The sequence below is a fragment of the Lactuca serriola genome, chromosome 5 (genome assembly GCF_051521515.1).
Source record: "Lactuca serriola cultivar US96UC23 chromosome 5, Lser_US96UC23_V15, whole genome shotgun sequence".
NCBI classification, from domain to species: Eukaryota; Viridiplantae; Streptophyta; class Magnoliopsida; order Asterales; family Asteraceae; genus Lactuca; species Lactuca serriola.
The window spans coordinates 186078499-186097405 of record NC_136412.1 but is presented as its reverse complement, the minus strand read 5'-3'; the positions used below and the strand labels follow the sequence as shown (position 1 = coordinate 186097405).

The 18907-nt window shown below is 32.4% G+C and overlaps 1 protein-coding gene across 2 annotated transcripts; it reads right to left on the bottom strand.

Annotated features, from left to right (window-relative positions):
- Window positions 1-1380: 1380 nt before the first annotated feature.
- LOC145053370 (isoleucine--tRNA ligase, cytoplasmic-like) lies at window positions 1381-13689 on the bottom strand. 2 transcript variants are annotated; one of them, XM_079001411.1, is made up of 29 exons: window positions 12522-13689; window positions 11605-11703; window positions 10619-11176; window positions 10401-10466; window positions 10177-10320; window positions 9918-10096; window positions 9663-9828; window positions 9461-9574; window positions 9275-9372; window positions 9071-9149; window positions 6378-6536; window positions 6176-6265; window positions 5951-6084; window positions 5633-5792; window positions 5461-5544; window positions 5126-5338; window positions 4913-5038; window positions 4659-4796; window positions 4297-4400; window positions 4135-4198; window positions 3770-3858; window positions 3169-3310; window positions 2930-2993; window positions 2742-2809; window positions 2454-2576; window positions 2270-2335; window positions 1986-2097; window positions 1787-1878; window positions 1381-1699 (listed from the first exon to the last, which is right to left on the bottom strand). In XM_079001411.1, the coding sequence occupies exons 1-29, from the start codon at window positions 12741-12743 to the stop codon at window positions 1589-1591; spliced, it is 3864 nt and encodes a 1287-aa protein (XP_078857537.1). In that variant the 5' UTR covers window positions 12744-13689; the 3' UTR covers window positions 1381-1588. The 2 variants fall into 2 exon arrangements, with proteins under 2 accessions (XP_078857537.1, XP_078857538.1); XM_079001412.1 differs by having other exon boundaries at window positions 11605-11692; window positions 12522-12689.
- Between the last annotated feature and the right edge of the window lie 5218 nt (window positions 13690-18907).

Sequence of the window (18907 nt, the reverse complement as noted above, 5' to 3'; positions counted from 1 at the left end):
TGTACTTGGGTTTACGTTTGTATAAAAGCTTCAATATCCTGGGTAGTTATGTAATATACTAAAACTTAGTCGGTTTGTATCCAATCTTTTGTAATCACACTATCAATGTAAAAACATATTTATAAATATGCATGTAGCATGTTTTGTAGTAACAATATTGTCAAGTATGAAAATTTGGATCTTTTAGAAATATGAAAGGGGTTCTTTCAAGTGGGCTATTGGACTTTGATTTTAAATGTAATTGACCGTTTGTGCTTGAGTTGGATTTAAGAGTATTACATATATTTATTCATAGACGCACTTAGGTATATAATTTTTTTTTTCATTTCTAGGGATTAATGGAGGGGTAGCACGCGCCCCTACCAACCAGCTAATTCCACCAATGTGCCTCACTATCTTGTCTAGTTTCACTTGTTTGCTTTTCTCCCTTCACACACACATACATAGGTTCAGATTTAATGAAGCCTTTTATACCATATTTTTTGTTTCTAGGCAACACACGTTGATAGATCGAAGCATGAAATACTTTGATTTTGATGATATAATAAGAATTCAAAATTTGTACATAGCTTGAAAAATGGTAAAATATTAGAATTCAACAAACACTAAAGACTTGGAAAATGTAAAGAATCAAAAAAAAGCTTGCTAACCACTAAATTTAATCCAAAAAAGTAACTAAAAACTCAATTACCAAATAATATATTAGACAAAACTTCCTAATCATCGACATCAAGTAAGTCTAAGCCTTCATTGACCAATCTTTAGGAATCCAAGGCAATACTTGGGTCTTTAACATACTCATGGTAAATGTCTAATGTAGGAACCCCACTTAATCTAATAAGACAAAACTACCCCACTTAGAGGATCTTACAAAAAGTTTTGGATATCCATCCACATAGCAAAACTTGTGACAATGAACAAACATATATCTATATTGTGCTTGATGTTCAAGGATGCCTTGTAAAAATAACCCTAATCAACTAAACACACATAATCAACCAACTGTAACATACTTTAAGAATGTAAAAAACATGAAATAAAGGCCATTCACAAAATGCTCTTACTTTGCAAAACATCGTAAAGATAAAAGTAGAGTAAACTACATGTTTGGTTAATTAGGCATACGACCACATCGTACAAATGTGTAGAATAGGCAGAATTCAAAAAATGAAAAACTATTCATCATCAGGATCAGATCCTACTTTTATTCTCAACATCAAAACAATATTTTTTAGTTTTCCCCTTTCTTGAATGTGAAACAAAATTTAGCATATGCAACTCTAAACTAAGAACACATTTGAAAAAAAATAAACATCAGATACATAATGACCAACTATATGACTACTGGTACTGGTTTAGGTTTTACCCAAAAAGGAAATGTTTAGTATAAATTTTTTTGTATAAAACTATAAAAACAATCACCATCTTACTAAAAATACAATGAACAAAAACACTCACAAAAACGGACCAAACAACACCAACTGTCTATATAATAAAGTCTATCTTCCTTGTTCCATTTTCTTCATTAAAAAAAACAACATTTTTAATTGACAAACCTCTTAATCATTTGTAGTAATTAATAGTTATTTCAAGAACAGTTGTTGGTGGTAGCAGAGTAATAATCCCCAACTGTCAAGAACACATGTTCTTCCAACACCACATCAACAGCGGGCTGATTTTCGATGCAATCCACTTTAATCTGTAACACAAGTAAAACTGATTAATCGCTTTTAAATTTGGAAAAAAAAAAATAGATAAATAAAATAATGCTTTTTTGAAGACGAACCTTGTTAATTCCCAGTAGAAATTCTGTTTTGAGATTGAAGTGGTCCCTGGATAACAAATATACCTTCAATGCCTCTGCATATTTCGCATTTCCTATACACAGCAAAAGTAACTGTTATATTCTTATTGTTATTGTTGTTAAATGGTTTCATAATCATATTTAGAATGCTTAAATTAAATTCAAAAAGAAAGGAGCAAACCTGAATATAAATCAAGGATTGCTTTATTATTAAAAGCTAAAGCTGGTCTTGACAAAGTGATCTGAAAGTCACAATTTGAAATGTTGCGATATGTCTCCTCAGCAATCACTTCCTGCAATTTCCCAACAACAAATACTATTACTATTACTATTAGGATACAAAAAAGGAATATTCCTTTTTTTTATTAGCTTTGTACAAAATACAATATAGCATCACAAGAAACTAATATTTATTAAACCATGCTACATTTTTATAGAAAGATTTGAAGCATAAATATTACTTACAGCATGTTCCGGAGTGAGGGTAGAGTCTAGTAAAGGAGAACCTATTGCCTCTTTGATGTATGCTTCCTGCATAGAATGAAAATCGCATGTGTTATTATAATTAACCATAAACAATAACAATTAATTTTTTTTTCCGATACAATAGAATACTGATGTGTAATATAATTTTTAATAATGAATTTACCTGAGATTTTAAGATTTGGGCAGTTACTGATGTGTCTTCATCCAAGGACTTGAAGTAGACCTCCACAATGTCGGTGGGCTCAAGTGCTGATTTCTTACGTAATTTTTGGATACGGTTAACCACCTATTAATATTTAATTATTTATCAATCAGCAAACAGATCACTTAAAATGCAAAGTTAAGATGCCAAATCAATAAAAAAAAATGGTATATAACAATTTTCAATATTGGGGGTCTGAAAAAAGCAACGCGTTGTAATTTTAATTTGTAATAGAATAATTAATAATACCTCACGTGCAAAACCAGCTTCGAACAAGGAGTCATCAGGGCGTAAGTCCAATATTACCAACACATCACCTGATTAAATGTTATAAATAATAATATTAATCTGTTATTAAAATAAAAAATAAAAAAAAAAAAACAATTATTTATTTAAAAATATAATTTCAAAAAAAGAAAGGTGTCGAGCTTCCTCACCATCACCAGATGCATCCATTTGGTCTTCGGTCACTCCATCGGGTCGTTTAAATCCACGCACGATCTACAAGGCCAAGATTCCATTTTAAAAATGGTGAATTGAAATACAATTAAATATACATTTATAGAAATGCCTTTTTACCAATATCACAATATGCGCATTAATGTACTTTCTTATTTTTTTACCTATAACAAGTTAACAACAACCTACTTACATTTATATACCCTTAATAGTTTACCTTGATATCAGAGAGCTTTAAGCAGTGATTAGCAATAGTAATTTCTCCTGATTTTTCAAAAGATAAAATTTCTTCTTGTGACATTGCCTTCACAGCTTCAGCAACTACTCGCATTGACTTCCCCAGTCTTTTTCCCAACACACTATAATATTAAATACCAATTTATACGCACCTATCTAAAACTAAAAGGCAAGGATAAAATATGCATTTATATGTGTGTTTGCATATTGAAGATGTAAAGATAAATATACAAACTAAAATGCAAAAACCTAGTTCTTATTACTGTTGTTTTTACTTAATGTGTCCATATTAGTCGACACAGAGACTAGCCATGTATTACCTCTTCAAAATCATCAACTTGAGTTTAGTTTGTAAAGCAAAAAATTTGACCAGTTTTACAAGGTCAAAAAGGTATAGTGGTAAGTTGCTACACCAATAAGATAATAAAAGTATTTTGTCCTTTCAAGAAGAGATGGAAGCACATGTCCTTCCAAGGTATTATGCATAACACATAGAGAACGTGAAGAAAAATAGAACAAGAAAAAAGAGATTGCTACAAAACGAAAAATAAATAAATAAATACAAGGGTTTATATAAGTACCTGAAATCAGGTTCAGCACGTAAAGAAGCATACAACAAAGGATCATTGCAGGGAACAACAGATTTAACATTCAGCTCCTCTAACACATACTGTCATGCAAATTTAACCCATTAATCACATTAACAAAAAATGGCAAATCCATATGTGAAAAGGGCATTTTCTATCACTGAAAAAAACAAAAAGTTTGAAGAGAAAACATATGAATACAAGACATGAATCCAGGTAACAATTTTGAAACTTGGTTACTCTAGTTAGTGACACTATACCTTTAGTGTTTTAACATTGGAGAAAAACTGAAACTTGGCTACTATTTAATAAATCTGTTTCAATAAACATGCCACATCAACAAAAATTACAAAACTAACCTCTTTCAGTTTCCCAGCAATGTCATTAAGAAACTCAGCATCTGGATGTACGACAATCATCTCCCTGAAATCATGTAATAAATCAGTCTCGGTTACAAAGAAAAGGGCAATAATGTAAATTGTCAGAAAAGAAAGGAGTTTAAAAAAAAAATCAGAGTCTACCTAAGTGGAGTCTTGAGAGGTTTATTGTGGCGTTCGCGAATATTACGTGCAAGATCGATAATTGTCATCATTCTGTTAACACTTTGTTCAATACGACTTCCCCCCTGAAACATCATTAATTGTTACATGTTTTAGAGTAAAATGCAAGAAACAGCAATATACTTGTCCTATATTTTTGTTTATTATAGCATGAATATGGTTTTCCTGTTAAAGCACTGTACTTTGAAAAAAGTAGACTGTTATAATAAGGTAGAATTTTCAAACTTCAAAGTACAATGGCTTATCAAGAAAAAGTTTAAAAGTACAATGTTGTAATAAAATGATTTAAAAGTAAGATGCTATCATAAGCAAAAAAAAAGTACCTTTCCTTCTACTTGAGGGAAACTGCAAAAGTGAATGCTTTCCTCTGATCCATTTGATACTTTTCGCAAGTTACGATAAAGAACTTCAGTGAAGAAGGGTGTGAATGGAGCCATTGCTTTACAAGAAGTTAAAAGCACCTAAAAAGAATGAAAATATAAACTAATTATGAAATCCAATTGAAAACAAAAAAGAAAGAACGTTAAATCAAAACCATTTAAAAACTAAAAAAAGAATGTTAAAATGAAAAGCATACATGGTAGAGAGTTGAAAGTGCAATTCTGCAGTCTTCTTCTCCAGTGCGACCTTTAAGTCTCTTTCGATTAAATCTTACATATATATTCGTCAAATTGTCAATGAATTTCAACAGATAAGGAACCACCTGCAAATGTAGTATCATATAAGTATTTACATATTTATATGTAAGAATATGTGTGTATATAAAGACTAAAGAGAAATGGAAACTTACAGTATAGAGTCGATATGCATCCATTTCTTGTCTGACAAAATGAACAAGGCTTTGAGTGGCTGAGTTGATCCATTGATCAAGAACATTAGCTGAGTTGAGAAGAATGGCTGGATCATGAGGAACTAATGGTGGAAGCCCCTCAACTTCAAGTCTTTTTGCATTTTGGACAAGGAATCTATACGCATTGTACCATGGTAAAAATACATCTTTCACCTGCATACAAATAATCAATCAGCTTTCCAATTAGCAAAATCACAAAAAAAAAAAAAAAAAAAAAAAAAAAAAAAGAAGGTGAAAGTTTAAGAGATATTATGGTGTAACTAAGGTCTACTCACAACACCATAGACTCCATCCTTTTTGAAGCGTAAAGGCTCTGCACGCACTACTGGAGAATTTATAATGTATAATCGTAGTGCATCCTGTTAAACAAACAAAATTACAATGTTAAATAATCTCTCTGTATATATGAATATATGTTATTCAACTAGTCCAAATTGGAGAACTTACAGCTCCATAATCATCAATGACTTCCATTGGAGAAGGATAGTTCTTCAGACTTTTACTCATCTTTTTACCATCTTCAGCCAAAACAAGGCCATTGCAGATGAGATTCCTAAATGCAGGTTTCTCAAATAATGCAGTCGACAACACCATCAAAGTGTAAAACCTGCCATTTTTGTTTCAAAGATAAAGAGACATGAATGGAGTTTTTCTGTTTGAAAGAAGCATTTGTTACACTTATTTTGCTTTATATTGTATGGATACAGGTTTCCAAATATAGTGAATTTATATCACAATGAAAGAAGAGAAGAGAAGAGAAAAAACCATCCACGAGTTTGATCTAAGCCCTCTGCAACAAAATGTCCAGGGAAATTCTTTTGAAAGAATTCTTCATTTTCAAATGGGTAGTGGATATATGCATATGGCATTGACCCACTTTCAAACCAACAATCAAATACCTGAAATCATGCAACAAATAATATTAATTCATCAATCAAGAGAATAATATTGCTCTTTATTCTGAGAATTACATATGATTCATTTTCTTACATCTTCTACACGATGAAGCACACCAAACTTTTCACCACGTGGGCTAGGAATTGTGATGTGATCAATTTTGTGGCGATGTAAATCAGTAACCTGTGAGAAAATAGAATATTTATATATGTTAAAACAACCATTAAAGTATATTGTAATTACATATTGGATTTATACTCAATACATGATGTGTGTAGTTGCTAGTTATACTTACTTTCACCCCTGAAAGTCTTTCAAGTTCTTCAACTGAACCAATAACTTGAATATCTACACCATCTTCACTGATCCAAATAGGAAGAGGAGTTCCCCAAAATCTACTTCTACTAATCGCCCAATCTCTTGCATTTTCCAGCCAATTGTGAAACCGTTTTTCCTGTATTTTTAAGATGGAATGGAATAATGAATGAACAGAATGGACTTATGGAATAAGCAAGGTAATGGAATGAGTCGTTACATTCCATGATCATGTTTGGTTGAAATATAGAAATGAAATGAATGCTCATATGAATTATTTATTATCATATCTAAATCTAATGAGTTTTTTTATTACAAAAATAAACTGTTGAACATGGTAACAGCTATTTAAAACCCAAATCTACTGTAATAAATGAAGGTTTTTTTGCCACATGTCCTCTTCTCCTTCATTTGGACACATGACATTTTCTAGAACTTTTAGATTTTCTATTTTTACACTTGTCATTTTATTGTATTTTTCATTTTATTAAATTAAAATTCCATATTTAATATGTAAGGTAATATATATGTAAGGTATTTATTAGAAAATGGTTTATATATGTAATGTATTCAATACATTAAAGTCTCATTAATTTTAATAATTCAAATTTTTTCTTATTTTTCTTATAAATTCAAAATTTTCAAATTGTTAAAATTTCATATTTAATTTTTTTTAATTAAACTCATGTAATACATGGGTCTCACACCTAGTCTACTCTAATAAATGAAGGTTTTTTTGCCACATGTCACACTCTCATTCAATTTGCCAAATGTAATTTTATGGTTATTTTGAATTAATTTTATGGATATCAAATTCATTAATGAATTTACCTTTTAATTTCAAAATTTTCAAAATTAAAACTCATTAGATTCTTTTTTTATTTAAATTATTTGTTTAAATTTAAAAGATAAAAAACATTTTCATTATAATAATTCATTATTTAACGTTTTTTTTTAAATTAACTCATGTAATACATGGGTCTCACAACTAGTTCTCTCTAATAAATGAAGGTTTTTTTTGCCACTTGTCACACTCTCATTCAATTTGCCAAATGTCATTTTATGGTTATTTTGAATTAATTTTTTTTTCACATGTCATTTTATGAGTTTTTCTATTTTATTAAATTATACATAATATTTTAATGTAATAATTGCAATAATTGTAGTAATAAATGGATATCGATTTCATTAATAAACGTACCTTTTAATTTCAAAATTCCTAGAATTAAAGCTCATTAGTTTCTTTTCTTTATTTAAATTACTTGTTTAAGCTTAAAAAATAAAAAACATTTCAATTATAATAATTCATTATTTTTCTTATTTTCTTATAAATTCAAAGTTCTCAAATATTTTGACCTTTATGATTAACTTTTTTTTTTTTTAAATTAACCCATGTAATAAATGGGTCTCACAACTAGTAAGATTATAATTCAAATGTATTTTCTAGTAATTTGAATAATAAAACAGTAGTTAAATTAAAATTGTTAAATACCTTGAAAAAAAATTGTATTATTACAAATTACATAAATAAAAATGGGTCATACTGCAATTTTTCATTCCATTATGGAATGGAAAGAAAAACACATGGCTAAGGAATGCAATGTAACAAAATGGAAGGATTCATATTCATTCCATTAGTTCCAATGGAATGAACAATTCCATTGGTTCCTTGATTCCATCATACCAAACACTACCTTAACCACATTAGAATCACGCTTAGGGGATATTAAGGATAATGGGCTATTAGTTTTGATGGGCCAAGTTTAGATTAGTTTTAATTAATTAATACGTAGGTTTAATTAAATGTTAAGTTTAGAAACGAAGAGTAAAATCATTCTCCAATTCTACTTTTTTTTTTCAAATCTACTCTTCTCTCATTCACGCTAGTTAGATACGTTCTTTATTCTACTTCACCAATTCTGTTATTCTGATCTTCTTCTTCTACTCTTCTCTTGTTACATGTTGTATGTAATATGTTTAAATGTGTATCTAACATGTATTATTTGTGAAATGTTAATCTTGATTCTCTTGTTTATGTATGCATTCATGTATTGCAGCTGAAAATCATGAATACATATAGATGAAACAAATTCAATGTATGACTGTTATCTGCATGTAATCAAAGCTAAATTGATGTTGGCTTGTAACCTCTTGCGTGTTAATGTTTTATGTATGTATTCTGGAGATTCGTGTGCTCTAAGCAAGCGCTTTCACTTAGCGCTTAGCAAAGTTTAAAAGAACGGAATCGAACATAAAATTATATATTTTACAAAAAGTAAAATACTAAACATATAATTGAAACAACAATAATATATAATTGAATCTCCAAGAGTCCAAACATATATACATATATTTTTACAAATTCTGGTCCGATGCTTCCAATTTATGCCAGAATGTGTATCGGAATCAAGAAATTGGATATCCAAACAACATCTGGTAGACTCAATTGAATGTATGGAACATCAATTTCATCAATTGAGAAAGAATTACCAGATGCAATGCTAGGAAGAAGAACAGGTGAGATGAGAAGCAGAAGACTAGGTGCGATTGAAATACATTAAATATATTGGATCTCTTCAAAAGGGTCCCTATACCAATCTAGGTGTAAGGAAACAAGTGAAACAATTTTTGCTCTTTCCAAAAAAATCAACTGAAAATAGACAAATGATATACCTTCACAAAAGCAGGAACCCATTTTGTTTTCTCATTGTTTTCTAGCAATTGATCTTTCAACTTCTCTACTGCTACAAACCTTGACCAAGAAACAAGAATAAACTAATTATGATACCACTTTATCCAACCAAAATAACCAAAAAGACAATGAGGATGAGAAGGGCATCCATGTCTTTTACAAAAAAGATAAGTAAAAAAGTGTACCAGCTGGGAACTGCTCTGTAGATAAGAGGGGTATCAGATCTCCAACAAAATGGATATGAATGTGTAAAGCTTCCAGATTTGACCAGTCTGCCCTTATCCTGTACACCATCCATAACAAAAAAGAATCATTGTTTATTTTACGCATTTGCCCATGTTTATAATCATATAACATTCAGCTATTCTTGCCTTCACTGCTTGAATGATATCTTTATCTGCCTCTTTGACATATCGACCACTGAAATCAGTAACTCTTTCTGTAAAGCAGCCATCATCATCAACTGCCATAACTAGATTTTCTCCCTGGATATACAAGAAAAAGTATGATCTTGTTATTTGAAAAAAGATATAAATAAAGATACAATGCATATGTGATCAACATATTTCAGACCTTATGAATGATTTGATTTTCCATACAAACACGATAATCATCTTCACCAAATGCTGGAGCACAATGCACAATTCCAGTTCCACTATCTGAAGTTACATAATCATCTGCAACAACTCTGAATGCCACATCTGAGAATTCTTTGAAATAATCAAATAATGGCACATACCTGCAACAAATTTGATCATTCAAGATTTAAACAAGACTACATTGAGTATGGTAATCTTTGGTGATAAGGATGAGGACAAACACACTCACTTTTTACCCACAAGTGAAGATCCTGGAAATTTATCCAACACTTCATAAGCCACTACAGAGCTTTTGGACTTGTCATCCACGGCTCCTTTAGGTATTGCTTTCTTAGCCTTTTCTACTGGAAGCTCTGATAATCGAGATTCAGCAACTACATAGATTTTTCCATTCGATTTGCTCTTCACCTGGTTGTATTTAGATTCAACATCAACTATTCATTTAACTTCGTAAATCAAATAAAACTTCAAACTTTCTGATGACTAACCTTGACATATACAAGATTAGAGTTGACACAAAGTGCAAGATTACTAGGCAGTGTCCATGGTGTGGTTGTCCATGCAACAAATGCAGCACCATCTTCATCACCAACGATTGGAAATGTCACCATTATTTCAGGATCAGGCACTTCCTGATCTCAACAGATTAAAGGTGATGCAAAAGGGTTTAGAATAGTTTGAATGGAAAACAAGAGAAAAATTCAATTCGAACCTTGTAGTTTAAATTAGTCTCGAAATTAGACAATGGAGTCTTGCAGCCTGTACTGTAGGGCATCACCTGTTAAATTAATAGCAACGCCACAAGATGGTATTACGCATTTTGTAGAGCAAATGGAGTATCGAATTGACAATGTTCAGTTTACCAGATTCAGAATTGAAGGAAGTTATTTGCAAGTAAAATAAACAAAATAAATCTGATGAAGAACTAACCTTAAACCCTCTGTAAACAAGGTTTTTCTTAAATAACTGAGAAAACACCCACCAAACACTCTCCATGAAATTCAAATCCATCGTTTTGTAATCATTCTTAAAATCAATCCACCTCCCCGTCCTCGTAATTACCTTCTCCCATTCCCCAACGTACCGAGTAACAATAGTCCTACATTCCTCATTGTAATTACCAATCCCCATCTTAATCACATCCTCTCTGGTCTTAATCCCTAGCTTGACGTCAATCTCATGCTCCACCGGCAACCCATGGCAGTCCCAACCGAACCGCCGTGTGACGTGGTGGCCGGTCATGGTCTGGTACCGAGTGACGATGTCCTTGATTGTTCCAGCAAGGATGTGGCCGTAGTGAGGTAAACCAGTGGCAAACGGAGGTCCATCGTAGAAGATGTATTCCGGTAGGTCTTTGGTTTTTTCAAGCTGCGTTTCAAATGCTTTGACTTCAGTCCACCATTCTAAGATCTTCTCTTCTTGTTTTGGGAACGAGAAATCTTTGCCTTCGGATACATCATCCATTGCTAGCGAATTGCGATCGAAACCCTACCAAAAAGAAAAATGAGGGGAAATGTAATCGGTAGAAGGCAACAGAGAGGGATGAACTGTGAAGAAGTGTGCGTGGTATGCTAAGGGTTTTGGTTCCAGTGTACAGTATGTAGTAAACTGACTTTATACCAAAATTACCCTCGAGGCCAAACTCCATCAATCACATAAAAACCATCGATTTTGGTATATTTTTGTTAAAACATGATTAAATTTTAAGCCTAGAGGGATCCGTAACATTCTTCTAGCATATTGTCAGGTAGGTTTTTTTAGTTTTTTAGCACAAAAAAAGATAAAGAATGGTAATGTGCTAATTTAATAGATATGATTTTGGCGGGGAAAAAATAAAGGAAAACAATAGCCAACAACCAATCAGAAGCCACCAATCCACCATCTCTCTCCTCTTGCTATGTCTATAGTGGTCTTACCTTGGCGAGTCTCCTAGCAAGAGCTAGGGGGCGGTGTTCATTGTCTCGAGAAGCTTGGCGCGGATGGTAACGAGTCCACTCTAATAGCCTAAGAGAAAACTGCAAAATTAGTCTTTGTGATATAGTAAAAATTATGGATAAGATCCAAAAAAAAAAAATCGACTTAGAAGGTCCAAAATTAGGAATTTTTCATGATTTTGGTTCTGAAAAACTTAAAAGGACCGTTTTGCTATTTTGGCAACCGTCTTTTTTTTCTCTCTCTCCTTTTCATCTTATACATGTGAGAAAGATTGACCCAAAATAACAAAAGCCACACATAAACACTCAATGCAACGAAACACAAACACACTTATTGGGATGAAAAAGCTTCGATTTTCTAGGTTCCTAGCAGCAACCCCAAGACACACACACACACACACACACATATATATATATATATATATATATATATATATATATATATATATATATATAGGGTTAGGTTATTTTGTTTTCATTATCTATCGTGTATATTTATGATTGATTCTGGACCAATCATTTTAGTTATTTTAAGAAAGTAAGTAATGCATATTACATGTTGAAGATATAATAGATATTAATTACATCTTCAGCATTTAATATGCATTAATTACTTTCTTAAAATAACTAAAATGATTGGTCAAGAATCAATCATATATGCACACAATAAATAGTGAAAATATTTGAAGATATATATATATATAAACGCAAATCCCAAACACCTATGTTCTTTGCTACCAGATTATACAAACAAGAAGAACGCCAAAAAGCAGTTTCAGTAAACATGATACTGGCATATATATATATATATATATATATATATATATATATATATATATATATATATATATATATATATATATATATATATAAACAAAATTCAAAATCCAAGAAATTACCAATTTATTGTTGCACATCCAGGCATTGAGATTAGAAACTTCAGATGAGCTTGGTTTTGGAAGAGTTCCCTCGATAAAGCCGGTTTTGTTCTTCACAAATAAGGCCATCTGCATTGCTTGGCTCCAAGAATTGTAATTTTCACCGGTAAGCAATTGTGAAGCAAGAACGAAACGAGGACGGTCAGAATGATGATAATAATAAGGATGTGTTCTATCATCCATGGGTGATATATAGAATAGATCCAGTACTAAAACCAGAATTGGTTGACAAAACAGCACAATCAGTCAAGATACAAAAGGAATGGTTGATCGGAGATGTCAATTGGAAAATCAATTGGAGATGATCAACGGAAAATCAATCGAAAATATACCATATTATGAGTGAAAGAAAGAATCATTTCATTAAGAAAATGAGCCTTAGCTCTTACAGCTATATACAAGCTTGCAACTAACTCATAACGACTAGTAACTACCCGAAGCATAAGTTGCATATCTAACCCTCAACTATTACAGAAGTACATAAAATAACCAAAGGTACATTTCTATGTCTAATAGAGAAAGAGTGAGATCTCGAGAGAATTTAGAGAGAGAAGTAAAAAGGATGCCATTGTATTTCTGATGAGATATTAAGGGTGTAGTAGTAGCTTCACAATGTTCTTATGTTATAATGCTTTTCGATTGTGAGGATACGAAAAAGAGCTGATTAGATCTTGATGCAGTGAGTGAATGAAAGACAAAGTATAATCTCAGTTTAGTGTATTCAGATTTGATTCAAAAGCTAAGGGTGGAAACCAAATGGCAAGAAGGTTATGAGAATGGTTAAGACCATGAGGAACCAGTGAGCAACGAAGGTTGCTAGACGTGCATCTCCAGCGAGATTAACCTGGATTTTAGAAAGAGAAACGAGAATGAGAAAATGGAGAGATTCTCATTGGATTTTCCGAAGTATCTGATGGCTTCATTTCCAGCAGGATTTGTTTGGAGGTCGCTTTTCTGGTAATGGCAGAGTAAGAGTCGGACATCAATTTAAACTCGTGTGGTGTTAGCTTAGCAACGTATAATCTTGTTGGTCGGAAGAGATGACAATGTTGAGTCCGGTGGCTGGAAGTGCAACGTCGGCGTGATACATCTGGAAGGAGGTATCAGTTTTGATTTTGCGTACTCATGACATTCTATTAGGTTACATAGTTGGGGCTGAATTCTTTGGGCTTTTAAATTAGATGGACTTAAGCATTTGATTTTCTTATTGGACAAAATGAACATTAATCCATGAAGGTTTTATTATATGGATTTGATTAAGAAGTCAATCATATCGACTTAAACATTGACATTAAGTCTTGATTTGAAATATTCGAAGGGTAAATTACATGAATAGTCAATCATGCAAGTGCCAAAAGACACATTTGATCCCTCTTTTTAAAATTAATTCAGATTGTCCTTCGTTGTTTAAAATCTGCACGCTTCATCCCTCAAAGACGAATTTGTTGTGAATTTGGTCCATGTTAAATATGAAATGACTATAATACCATTTGTTTACTTTATTTTCATTTTATTTTTTATTTATTTAATATTATTAATTAAATTTAGAAAAAAAAATGATTCCTCCTTTTATTCATCTTTTCTTTCATTTTGACAACTAAAACTTCACCATCACACTCCAGTTTTTCAATGACGAATTAAACCCTCACCTAGTATTCCGGCAACGCCGTCAAACTCTTACCCTCCAGTATTCCGGCGACGACATCTATACGTGAGATCGAGTTGTCAAGAGCTCGAGGATTAGGTTTTGAAATCTAGTTTCCGGTTACGATGGTAGTTGTCGGGTCCATGGCCTCGTTTCTCACTGGAAGTCTGCACCACCATGGAAATCGACCCTCACCTCACCAACCCCAGTCCCCGGTTTAAAGCTCAAGACCACCACCGTCCTTCCATCGAGCACCTGTTGCACCTCCTCCTTATATCACCTCTTACTTGGAAAATAACCATAAACCACCACCTCCTTCACCAACAACATCTTTATGTACAAACACCAGCTGATAACAACCCCCATTCGAAAACCACCTAACCAGTATCATCATCACCCCAACAACTTCCATTGGAAACCCCACCTACTAGAACTTCAAACACCAATTGCTGAATCTCGAGTAATCACCATTACTACCCAAATACCACCAGTCGACCTACTTTTTGTAGATATGCAACCCTCTCACTAGATGGAGAGGTGGTCCAATGACCTGGTTTCAGTGAAGGCAACAGGAGAAGGGGAAATGGAGGGGGGGTGGATTGGGGTGTGGTGTGGTGTAGTGAGGAGGGTTTTATTCTGTTGTTGGAAATGCCTTGCAGTGGCTGGAGATATCTTCGAGTCGCCGGAGTATAGGAGTCGATGGTGATGACGGTGATCGGTGTTGGTGGTGATGGGGGAAGAGACGAGTTATGAAGGTGCTTAGATTTAGGGTCTATTTCTTTTTTTAAAGGCAACAAATAATTATTTTTTATGATAAAAAATCAATAAATAAATAATAAATAAATAATAAATAACAAATAAATATAAAATAAATAAATAATAAATATAAAATAAATAATTAAGGGCAAAACGGTTTTTTTATGTGCAGAGGGACTAAGCATGCAAGAAGAAACACACCCAGGGACGGTCTGAGTTAAATTTTGAAAATAGGGACTAAACACGCTTTTTGGCATATGCACGAGGGACGATTGGTGTAATTTACCCAATCTGCAAATGTGGGGCTTCTTTAAGAATAGTAAATTATATTAAGAGCGGTTAACTAGACATAACAATGTATAATTAGAGATTAAATAATTATGTTTTAAGAGATACGTTTTACTGTTGGTCAAGACTATGGTTAAATATGGAGAGTTGTGATATCAATTCTTATAGATCACATAATCATTTTATATGTTTTATCACATAAGAACATGGAGGATGAGGTCTAAGTAATAATTATTAATATGCTTATAGGTGTACAAAAATTTAGGAATCCATCTTAGACACTTCAGTAGTTTCATTATGTGTTTTGTTGTTTCAAGTGAGTTTTCTTATTATATTTTTGTACTGTAGTATCTATCCTTTGATTTTTAGGATGTTTATATGTTGTAATGATCTGTTAGACAATTAGATTTGCTATGATTACATATGGTTGCTTGTTATTGTTTATTTGCATGTGTTGACATATGGTGGTTTGGGTTGAAGCGGTTCGGATGTATGTTGAAGGTCAAGAGACTAGGGTGGTCCAATCTATACTATAGGCCCAAGAGGAGCGGCCCGACTTGGATGTTGTAGGCTCCGGTGGCGGTCCAACCTTGTGTTGGAGGCCTGGTGTGCATGTATTGTATGTGTATTGTTATGTAGGGTATTTTGTGAAACTCACGAAGCTTTGGCTTACAGTTGTAGATTAAATTATTTCAGACATTTCTTCGAATTGTGGGAAGGCAAAGGTGCGACTGTACACACACATCAGCAGTTTATGATTTGAGATTCCGTTATGTTTTATTTATAACTTTGATCTTGGATTTCGGTTTATGAACAAATGGTTTTATCTTGATTACAACTTTATGAAATTTGGGTATCTATCTTTATTTAAAAATGATGAAAAAATTTTGCCAAAAAAAAATAGACGATACAGTTGATTTAAGTCAAAATGTTATTATGTTTATTTTAAGAGATATTACCTAAAGTAACCATTAATAATAAGACAATTAACAAAAATGATCAAGTTTGTTTTATTTCTTAATATTTGAAAAATATTAAAAATCATAACTATAATCATTAAATTTAAAGCGTTCAACAGTTCCTACTTTATTCTTATAGACGATGAAGTAAAAAATAATAATAATAATAATAAAATTTTAAAAATAATAAATCACCACATTCTGATGTTTGTTAAGAAACCAAAATAAAAGAACATATCTTCATAAACCAAGTATCAAAATGAACAAGGCTTTAACTCACTTTATCATCTCTTATAACTTTAATTTTCAAGATGTTTTTCTCTATTTAAATATTCACCTAGCAATAAAAAACATAAGTACTCTTACAAGGGAAGTTAAAGAAGATAAAATATAGAAAAAAACATCATAAATGTCCTTATGGTTTCTCCAGATTTGAAGTTTAGTCCTCATGGTTTAAATACATCATAGATGGTCCATGTGTTTTCAAAACTTTTGACGATCGGTCATTTTTGCTAACTCCGTTAAGTTGTCTCCATTAATTGAAGGGCATTTAGTCATTTCACTACCACATGGACCATTTATGATGTTTTGTCTTACTTAAAAAAAATTAAATTAAATATAATTATTTAATATATAAAGGCTCTCTCTCTCTCTCTCTCTATATATATATATATATATATATATATATCTCAAAAATCCGGCTATGGTGGTCATCCCTCTATAAAAGGTATTCTTTTGTGGTACATACAACATCTCCTTATTGGTTGGTATTGCGCATCTATTTCGGTAACATTCTAATATTCTACTGATCGTAGAAAGTTCTACGGGTTTATCTCATTTGATCTTAGGGAAAATAACTCTTGAGGGTAATTAACTTTTGCGTTTGTACTCATTTGGTCCATTTCTTTTTTTTTGTATTCAATATACCATCGAACTTGTTGTTTGCGTTCACCATAAGTATTTTGACCGCCTTTTGACCTGTGATAGCCGGTCAAAGGGTTATGGTGAACACAAACAACAAGTTCGATGGTATATTGAGTACAAAAAAAAAACGAAAAGGGACCAAATGAGAACAAACTCAACAGTTGGTTACCCCCTGAGTCATTTTCCCCGAAAAGTTAAATGAAATTAAAGTTGCAAAATTATCAAAGACTACAACCTTCTTTGGTCATAACATATATGAAGAGCGTTTCGGGGGGGGGGGGGGGGGGGGGGGATAACTTCGAGCGCGAGTGATTTCCGGGATTTGCGAGTTATCGAGATACGCGAGGTGAGTCTTCTCACTATACTTTACCTTGAGTGGTTAATAAGAGATATATGACAGAGTATATGTATGCTATATGTATGTTATGTGTTGTACTGCATTATTTCTATGTGATTTATGATGTGCATGTTTATAGAGTTGGAACCGGAAGGTTCACAGAGATTAGAACCAGAGGGTTCACAGAGTAAGGTCTACGGACCCACAGAGTTATAGCCTCGAGTGGCTAATATGTGTTATGTGTGGTATTTTGGGGAACTCACTAAGCTTTGTGCTTACAGTGTTGGTGTTATTTGTTTCACGTGCTAGTGATGACCGTGGGAAGGCGCCGGCTTGATCAGTACACACACACGGGATTTTTATGTTATGTGATCTTGGGATTCTTTATATGTCATGGATTGGAGTTTCAAACATTGATGTTTTTATGAAAATTAAATGAATATGTTTTTATATTATGCGAAAAATTATTTTGAGAGTTCGGTTCGCGCTGAACCAGCTTCGCTTACCTCAAGGTATATCATGATGATGTGTCTACAAAAGCAGCACTTGTAATTCCACTCGTTTGTAGACTTATCTAGAATCCATGATACGATAAATCATTTGATTGTAAATGTAAATGTAGTAATGAAATGCGTCTGCTTAGTCAAGATTCCCCTAATAAATATTCAAGTGCATTACAAAGTTGTACATATATGAATAATGTTCTTTCTTGGGTTATGTTTTGAAGAGAAGCAAGAATGAATCTCATAAAGTCATTAATATCAGTAGGAGATGACGTAGGATTTGCTATAAATGAGTAAAGGGAAAATGAATCATGAGGGTGACCAACTGTTGCATTTGTTCTCAATTGGTCAATTTTTTTTTTTTTTGTACTCAATATACCATCGAACTTGTTGTTTGTATTCACCATAACCCTTTGACCGTCTATCACAGGTTAAAAGGGTTATGGTGAACACAAACAACAAGTTCGATGGTATATTGAATACAAAAAAAAAAAAAAAAAAAAAAAAAAAATGACCAAATGAGTACAAACGCAAAAGTTAATTACCCTTAAAAGTCATTTTCCCTTAGATCTTAGGGATGTGTGGTTTGGAACACTTTCATTGCCTCACTATCTTGTTTCAAGGTAACACACGCCCATAGATTGAAGCAACAAATACTTTGATTTTGATGATATACTAAGAATTCAAAATTTGTACATAGCATGAAAAATGGTAAAATATAAAAAATTAACAAACACTAAATACTATTTAAATAAGAGACTTGGAAAATAAAAAGAGTCGATAAAGCTTGCTAATTCCTAAACTTAATCCAGGTAACTAACTAAAAACTCAATTACCAATATATTAGACAAAACATCCTAATCATCGACATCAAGTAAGTCTAAGCCTTCATTGACCTATCTTTAGGAATCCAAGGCAATACTGAGGTCTTTAAC

Bases quoted from the DNA above. Each gene is read 5' to 3' on its own strand.
- LOC145053370 (XM_079001411.1), bottom strand. From the start codon at position 12,743: ATGGATGATAGAACACATCCTTATTATTATCATCATTCTGACCGTCCT. The intron at 9,829-9,917 runs GTGAGTGTGTTT...AATTTGTTGCAG, and splicing joins TCTTCACTTGTGGGTAAAAA to GTATGTGCCATTATTTGATT. The intron at 5,793-5,950 runs GTTTTTTCTCTT...CAAAAATGGCAG, and splicing joins TTAGATCAAACTCGTGGATG to GTTTTACACTTTGATGGTGT.